The 9,033-nt window shown below is 47.9% G+C and overlaps 1 protein-coding gene across 2 annotated transcripts in view; it reads left to right on the top strand.

The window, feature by feature from the left end:
• Window positions 1-5,988: 5,988 nt before the first annotated feature.
• The window catches only part of GABRG3 (gamma-aminobutyric acid type A receptor subunit gamma3), a 290,425-nt gene continuing 287,380 nt past the window's right edge, over window positions 5,989-9,033 (top strand). For both annotated transcript variants that reach the window (XM_050973793.1, XM_030234614.2), the window contains exon 1: window positions 5,989-6,147. In XM_050973793.1, coding sequence (XP_050829750.1) covers window positions 6,095-6,147 — 53 coding nt within the window. In that variant the 5' untranslated portion in view covers window positions 5,989-6,094. The remainder of the gene's footprint in view (window positions 6,148-9,033) is intronic.

The raw sequence follows: 9,033 nt of genomic DNA, 5'->3' as shown, positions 1-9,033 counted from the left end.
TATACAAGTCTCTTGGCTATTTCTTCAGGTGAGAAACTCAAAGAATTACATGGCTGAGTTTTGAGAATGAGAAACTTAGAGCCATCTTTGAGTAGAATCTTTTCCAGACCAGTTTTGGAGTCTGCCCAGAGAGTTTCTGTACTTTGTTTTATCTGCTTACACCCAAGTCTGACTCTTATTCTGTATTACCACATTATTTCCTGGTCTCCATTGCAGGACTCAGTGAAAGGATCTCTAAATCTGATCTATTTTACTTACATGGAAAGTAGTCTTCATCAAATATGGGTGTACCTGCAGCATGTGCTTGTGCATGAACACTAGGTGTCCCAGAGTTTGGAAGATGCTTCAATAAGCTGATACACTCCAGGCTGGAATACTTAAATGCTATTGCCTCGCATTACATCCTACCTCACAATTCAGATCTCTCCACAGTCAGTGGAACTCTGTGTGGGAGATCACTACTCACTGAGATGGTACCTGAACTGTGGGAGACAGGAGCATTTTTCCAGGTGCTGGCTCAACCAAAACACCTTGGCTTTGTCCTGCCCCAGGCTGGGGTGGTATCTGGATGCGCACCAACTTTCCCTGGTATCCCAAGGAAGTAGCTTGGGCTTTTGGGAATGGAGTGAGCTGTGTCACTGTCCCCAGCATGGGTGAATTAGGACCCTGCAGGACAGAGCTACTTCACAGCTTAGTCATGACCAAAGGGAGTAATAAATAGGAATTGCTTCTCATTGATTTTTTTCATGTATGCTTTCATGAAAAAAGAGTTGAAAAGTGAATTACAACAATTCAGCACTGTAGGGGGAGTGTGTGCAGGCTGCTGCCAAATTTCCTTCCTTGCACCTGGTAAGAATGAAAGAACAAGTCAAATACAATGGAAGAGATTTTTAATTTCTGATATTTGAGCTATGCCAGCTTACTTCAAGGATGAATTTAAGCAACAATGTATTTTCTAAAGCTAAACCCTCTTCTGTTATCTTGAGTTGTGTTCTGCTTTTTTCTAAATGGAATGTGCTCTCTGTGGAATAAGTGAACATATTTATACAAAACTGAGGAAGTAATGATTTTATGAATCATTATAATAATAATAATCTCATCTTTCAAAAATTCATGCTCAACAACTAAGTTAAACTTTGAAGAAAAATGAATTAAACTGTTCTGCTCTTCATTTTATGCAGAGAAGATTAATGTATCAGTTGCAGATTTTTTCAATCTGGAGAAAAAGTTCTTTGTAATAAGGATGTATTTCCCCTAATACCCTTGCTTCTCAGATTGGAACTGAAACTGAAATTATAAAATTACTTAATTCCTTTCTATTCCTTTATATGTTTTTATGTCACTGCAAACACTTAAGTATGGTCATTGCATAGTGACTCTCAGATGAAATCCTTACTTAACCAATTTTGCATTTTCCACTATGTTGTTATAGAGATTTGTTAAATTTTGAGAAGATAGAAAGATTGGAAGTTAGATTTTATGAAGCCTGAAGGACTTCTGAAAGATCTTCCAAGGATTACCCCTAATTTAGACTGAAGTGTAAGTGTCCAAATCTGTAATGCATTATTTCCTTTTCAGTGCCATCCTCAAAAGCAATTACCACTTCTCACAGTCATAATGTCTTCAAAGTTGCTGCTTAAATTAGTCCCTGGCTAAAAGCAAAGTAAAAGGTAAGAATATCGATTGAAGAGACCAACTAATTTCATTTAGATGAATTTGGAGAGTTTTTGAGAAATCCTGATAGGTTGCAATGGACTTGACCAACAGTGACAAGCTGGATTTGTAGGTAGGAAAATTATTACACAGAGAGCAACCACCCACTATAACTTAACACATAAATGATAATAAATGTTGGAGCCAGCCACCCAAGGCGGTTTCGGCCTCAGTAGATCTGGGCTCAGTTCTTCATTCACTGGGGGCTGGTGTTTTTGATGTTCTCAGGACAACTGCTCAAGGATGGCTTGGCCCCAGAGGAGCAGCCCTGCCTGCCCTGGATGTCCGTGCTTCTGCCCAAAGTCTACACAAAGCTGCTGAAAAACTGCAGCATGGCAGCATCAGGAGAGATTCTCCCTATCCTGCCCATGAGCCATAGAGCAGAGAGCTCTGTGCTGAAGGACAAGAATTGAGAGCACACAGAAATTGTTGGGACCTTTGGGGTTCAACTTCCTACCTAAAGGCTCCAGCAGGAGCAACAGAGACCTTTAGTCAGAATAAACTGGCTCAAGCCTCTTAGAAATATCTAAGAAGCCTTCAGCTGGAGGACTCCAGGAACTGTAGGATATGGATTTCAGGTCCTTCCTTCTTTGTCTCAGAGGAGACCCAGTTCCCTTCTGTGCTTCTCATGCTATATAAGTAGCACTGGAGTGCCAATAGAACCACCAGTAGGGCTCTCTTTCAACACTGAATCTCGGAAAATGCAGGTGCCCAAACTGTTCAGCACTTGAGATGGGGCTCTCAGTTCTAGCATGTGAGGAATTTGATCCATGAGTCCCATTTCCTTCTTTGGCATTTCCCCCATTATTTATGCCAGCTAGCTCCCTGCAGAGCTACTTTCAGAGACTCATTCTTCCCCACTGCACAGGACATACCACAGAGGTGTCCCCCAGGCTGAAAAGATACTCACCTTCTGTGAAAGTGCAATGAAAGGTAAGTTAAAGTGTGGATGACTTTTGTTGTGCTGGAGAGTATTACTGAGAACATAAACATTTTACTATCATTACATGGCATGATAAAAAGTTCTTTTGTTGAAACCTGTGGTGGATAATCATGACCCTTACCTGAACATACAACTTGAAAGGCTCAGCAAAGGCAGAGAGTGCGTTTAAAAGTAAGACAGAAGGATGTGAGTATAAAGAGGAGGAGCAGAAATTAATGAGGCATGAGGTGTAATGAAGAGTACTGCTAAAGTATCCCTTTGGCATTAACGCACCGAGGACAGCAGAAAGAAAACCTTAAACATCACCTTTTTTCTTACAGCCTGAAGAGAAGGAGTCAATAATCAATGAACCATATTGCTCCGATCGAGCCTTGGGGATTCCTGACACTCTGCAAGGAAAGAGGGGACACTGTGAATGAGGGGACACTTTCTCGAGGTATGAATGACTCGATGGTCACACAAAGTTCCGCTCACGGCGCAATGATAACCGAGCGCTCTGCCGCCGGCTGGAGGCAGCGCGGGGCGGGCACCGGCCCAGTCCCTCGCGCTTCCCGCCGCCGCCGCCAGAGGATCCCACCACTGCGCCAGGATGCGCTCCGGGAGGGATGGGGCTGGCGGGCGACGAAGAGGAGGAGCGGCGCCCGACGGAGCCGCCGCGGCGGGGAAACCACCCCCGGCTACCTCCCATCGCGCCCGGGGGTCCCGCGGAGCAGGGCCGCCGAGAGCGGGGATGCGTAGCTGGACCTGCACTCGCCATTTCTCATCGTAAATCACCACTGGCGTGTTTCTCCTCCGGGTCTCTGCCACCTGCTAGCTGGCTCACTCGTGCCGCCCACAAGGGAGGTGGCAGAGGCACGGCGGTCCCCAGCGGCCTCTCCCGCTGGCGGCGAAGCGAGCTCCCCCGGCCCGGCCGCCGCAGCCTTCTCCCACGCTGCAGCTCCGCCCCAGCTGTTCGCGCTGCTGGGCTCCTCGGTACGGTTGCCGAGGCTGGGCTAAGCTTTTATTTATTATAATTTAGCGTGCATGTGAATACACACATTTTTCTATATGGCCAGCACAGGGGAAACCCCTCCTTGCATGTCGGGAGCTTCCCGTCCTTGCTTTCGAACGCGCGGGCGCTGCGAGCCGGGACGTGGGCACGGCGACCTGGGAGCCCTAAATGATGTTTGCATGAGCAGCAGCCTTCAGGAGACCTTCAAGTGTCTGCGGCCCCTCGCCGTGCGGCGGTGCCAACCCCCGTGCCGCCGGGACCTTCTCGGGTCGCTGGGAGGCGGCGGCTCCCCTGTTCGCCCCGTCCCGCCTCCCGCCCGCTCCGCAGCGCCGGCGCTCCCGCAAACTTCACAGCAGCCGATCGGCGTGCTGCTTGAGCGTCAGCATAGCTGTTCCTGGTGAAATCCAGGCAACCCCCGAGCATTCGCCGTCCGTTCCCTTCCTCATTTTCTCAGGGCAGCAGGCGGCCTGGCTTCCAGCCGCATTTCTCTGCTGGTGACCGAAAACAGCACAAGCTTTGTAACAAATTATTATTAGAAATTCACGGTAACTGCAATTAGACAAAGTAAACACGAAAGAACTGCTGTATAATCTAGTAAAGAGTCGTTTAGGTTGGAAATAAAAAAAACCCAACAAAACCCGAAAGGTTGAAAGAAAACCCGTAAAATGAATTACTGAGAGTTAACTGCCTGACTCACTACAGATTTTCCTTAAGCTGTGTTGTTCCTTCAAAAATTACCTTCGGGAACAGAACTCCCTATAGCCAGCTCTTCTAGGCATCATGTAGGAGTTATTCTAAAAGCAAGATTCCGTCTTCCAGCAGATTTTTTTTTTTTAATTAAACAATTAAAAACGACTCCCCCAGGACATGGAAGTTATGTCTAAGGGAGAAGGAAACAGAGATTTACACTCCCGAGATTTCTGATCACAGGAAAGCGGTAACTCGCTGTACCTCTGGCAGTTTTTTGTTTTCAAATTAGCATTACGTAAGTGAAATTTTGTGACTTACAATTCTGAAAACAAAGGGGAATATTCCAATTACCCCGATGCCTTGTGCAAAGCTCCATACACCTGAAGAGAACTGAAGTCGCTAAAAGTCACTGTGCTGTTCCTAGTGGAGTCGAAAGACCAAACACAAACTATTTTTGCCCTGAATACACTTGACTGTTGTCTCATGTCCGAGTTCTCACAGCAGAAAAACCTAATTTACTTCAAATTTCACAGTGTACACATAAGTCTGGTCTTACACATAAGTAACCTGGTGTACAGGATCGTGTAGACCTCTTCTTTTCTCCGTGTATACATTTTTCTGGCATACCTTGTGCATATACATGTGTAACCATGCATTCGTACAGTGCATGCAAACTTCTGCATACATCCACCTAGACACAGAGAGATAACGAAACACACTGCCTTGCGTTTGTCCATCTGTCCGTGCAAGCAGCCGCACCGGTTACATGGATCTGCACCTGTGTGTACATCGGAATGCCGGTCGCTCCGATCACCCCGACACCAGCGCCCGACCCCTCTCCCTCCTTGTGAAGAGAGCACCTCCAGCCCCGGGCGGTGGTGGGGCTTTCGGCAAGTAATTGTGGGGTTTGGGCATGAGGACATCCCGCAAAACATCACGGGGATCCTTCCGCCGGCCACCCCGTCTGGGGCATCGGGCTGCTGATGTCGGGGAGAACTCCCGGCTGCCGACTGCCTGCGGCTGCCGGGTTTGCTGCTCCCCCTCTCTCGTGTGCGTGTGTGCGCGCCCGCTGGGGCGGGGGCAGGGTTCACTTCCCGGCTCCTCCAGTTGCCGGCGAGGCGGGAACCTGTTGGGCAGGGTGCGGGGAAGAGGTGCTCTCCGATGCGGGGCGGTCCCCGGCAGCGCTCCGGTGCCGCGCTGCGGGGCTGGCTGCGGGCAGGCGCTCCGCGGGGGGGGGCAAGGTGCGCCCCTTCCCCCCGCCCCTGCCCGCCCCTCTCCCGGCCCGGCCCGGCCCGGCCTGCCCCGCGGCTCCCGCGGCCCGGCCCGGCCCGGGCTGCTCGGCGCTGTGCACCGCCCGGGGGGCACGGCCAGCGCCAGCCCGGGCAGCGGGAGAGGCCGCGCCGCTGCACCCGGCAACTGGCTGCCGGCAAAAGGGACGCGCCGCAGCTCCGTGCCCGCTGAACACCTGTCAGCCCGCGGAGCCTGATTTATACCTGGCCTCTCCGCTGGGGATTTCCCCCTCGTTCCACTTCTGCATTTTTTTTTTTTTTTTTTTTTCTTTTTTCCCCTCTCGCCTCCTCCCTCCCTTCTCGGAGCGTTGTGGAAGAGAGTGTTTTCTTCAGGGTATTAAGCTGAGAATACAGAGGAGGAGAGGCTCAGACCTTTACCTCACTGCCTCATTCTCCCTTCCATGTGAACATTCTGCAACGTTTCCTTCATCCTGCCGCACCTCTCACCTGGCCAGCGCTGTCCGGACCATGTCCGCTAAGCTCCTGCCGGTTTTCTTCCTCCTCTCAGTGTTCCACGCTTGGTAAGTCTGCGCTCCCCTCGCCTCCCGTCCAGCCCCTCTCCTCTCTGCACTGGGGCTGGAGGGTTGAAGTCCCATTTGCCGGAGTTTGCACAATATTCGGCACCCAGGAAAAACAGTGGGCTCTCCCCACCTTCTTCCGCGCCGTGCCGGGGCTCTGTTCCCGAACACGGCTTACCCCGCTCCCTTCCCGGGACCCGCCCGGCTCCGCAGTGCTTCCCTGCCCCGCCTGAAGCCGGAGGTCGCTTGCGAGAGCCCTGTCCTGAGCCGGCCTGGCAGAAAGTTTCCCCCTCGGGCGGCTGCCGGCACCCGGTGGGACGGCGGCTGGAGCTGCTCGGGCTCCCCTCCCGGCCCCGGCTTCCCTCCACGCCACCCCCGGGGATCCGCGGGCGGGGTCGGCGTGAGGGACGAGCCGCGGGATGCTTGATCCCCTGGTCGCCGCCTCAGGGCCGGGAAGGGTCTGCCCGGAGGGGGTCCGGTATCCACTCTTAGATGCCAGAGGGGCACAGCCGGCAGCGTCAGCCCTGACCTTTTGCACTTAGATCTTTTTGGTTGTCCCGGGCAGTCGTACACCTTCACAGAATAACCCAGGCAGAGGGGTCAGCTCAGCTTCTCCCAGTAGGAACCACCACGAGCCAGGCTACAGGCTTGCTCAGAGGCCTTCCCCTGTCCTCCTTGGCAGCCTGCCCCACACCTGAGTGGTGTCTATCTCCTAAATCCCCACAGGAACTAGAGGATGCTTCATGCAAGCCTCCACAGCAAGTGTGGGACACACCTATTGCAGGAAATAAACCCTTTCCTGACAATGTCTCCGAGTTTTCTAGGCTTCCTCCTCTGCAGACTATGCAGTCTCTTCTCTGTCACCTTACAGAATCAAAACTGACGAAGAGTTGGGGAAAGGCATGTAGCCTTTCTTCCTTCCTAGTTTGAGACTGGCTTGTCATCACCCTGCAGTTATTTCTCTGGATGACAGGAATATGAGAGGAATTGGCAGTCACCTGTAGGGTTACAAAAGAAAAATGCAACCTCAAGTGCCTTGAAGGAGCACTATTGCCTTAACTATGACGAGACAAGCAATGGAAGGGAAATAATAACTTCTTAAGGAAGAAAGCAAAAAAGCTTGAAAAAATTGTGTCTAGTGTATTAGTCTGATCCACTCTGAAACCTCTTCCACCTCCAGTCTTAATGTAGAAGATAGGTAGGGATTTAAATGGTTTGGAGGTACTTTCTAGGAAAGAAGCTGCTAGAGTGGGGGAATCTAAAAGGCCTGACAGTGCTTTCTTAGACTCTTGTTAGTGACTTGTTTTAAAGTAGCATCTCCCTGAAATAGGAATCATGAGACTGCTTGAACTCAGTTCTCATTTCCAGGTGCAGTCTGAATGCCTGTGGTAAAGTTGTGGTGACTGCAGCAGAAAAAGACATATGATTTGTCCTTCTCTGCTTTCAGCAATTCAGCACCACTGCAGAGCTTCAGCTCGGAAATATCAACCATGTATGTTTGAAGATGATGGCTCCTTTGAGAATGGTTCTGTAACAGCAGTATTAAAACACAGGGCTTATAATGAATGTGATGGAAAAAAATTTCTCCCAAAATCCTCTTGTTTTTTTAAATGCTGATTAGGTGAATTTGAAAAAGAAAAAAAAAAAAAGTCAAGTTTTTAAAAAATACAGCCCAATAGCAGAAGAGTAGTGGTTGTCTATTCAAAATTTTGTCCTAAGTTTTCTCTACTTTTACGTCTCAGTTATATGAGCTCTCTTCAGAAAATCCCCAGGGTCTAGGTTTAAAAATTATTTTTATATAGAAATTGTGCCTACAGCAATTGCAAATTGTGAGGTCATGTTAAGTGATTTGTGGTTAATCTTTAGGGGCATATTGGCTGTAAAGCAGTTTCAGTTTAAAGTTTCATTATGTTCTCAAATAGTGGTCTTCAAGCAATGTGAGGGTTGATGATGCTCTGTGATTAAATTTTTATATTTGTATCAAGTTTTTTTGATGTTCACATAGAGTATTTATCAAGTCTTCTGGAGATCTGAGGTATTTTAAAATACACTGGTGTCATGGAGAAAAGGAGAGGGAGAGAAAAAAGTTGGACAGATGTGTGTAGCACATCCCATGAACAAACAAGGCTTGTTCCTCTCATTCTCCACTGCTTTGCACCTCACATAGTTATTGACATTTGTTTAAAAAAGTTGCAAAATTGGGCAATTGCAGGTTGAAATAACACAATTCCTTCCATCGGTTTCATCACTGAGGTTATCTTTCCTCCTAATAACTTCATCTCAGTCTGACATAGATTTTCTCCAGTGAGAGGCATCAAACAGATTTGGTTTCTAAGATACCAAAAGATACATCTGATGAAGATATCATCTTCAAATCAACGTTTTAAAGTCCGTGCACAAAAAGCTGCACAAATGAAATTACTCTTGTGTGAAAATAGCTCTTTCTGTGATTTCCGGCCAAACTGTAGTTTCACCACATTTGCATTAATATACCCTTAAAATAAACATAATCCACCTATAAAGGAATAAAGTTGCAACTCTTGGTGTAGTACTGTTTTTAAAAAAGTTACTAAAGCTTCAGGGAAATTAAGATTAATTTATTCAATGTGTTTGTGTGCTTGTGATAATCCATCTCAAATTCAAGGAATGAGCTCTTAATTCTAAGCCTTGTAATACATTAAACTCTGAAATTCATGCACTGAGAATATAATAATTTATTAATAGGATAAAATGATCAGGAAGCATTAACAGATCTGAATTTTTAATACTCTTATTAGGCTTTGTGCAAGAGATGAATCAGTTGTCTTGATGTATTAATAAAGTAATACTGCAGATGTTCGCTCTTTGTAAAAGTATATTGTAAACTAGTCAGAATAGGTTCATTAAAAT

The sequence above is a fragment of the Serinus canaria genome, chromosome 1 (genome assembly GCF_022539315.1).
Source record: "Serinus canaria isolate serCan28SL12 chromosome 1, serCan2020, whole genome shotgun sequence".
Lineage (NCBI taxonomy): Eukaryota > Metazoa > Chordata > Aves > Passeriformes > Fringillidae > Serinus > Serinus canaria.
The sequence above is the reverse complement of the archived record's forward strand: the minus strand, read 5'-3'. Positions and strand labels throughout refer to the sequence as shown.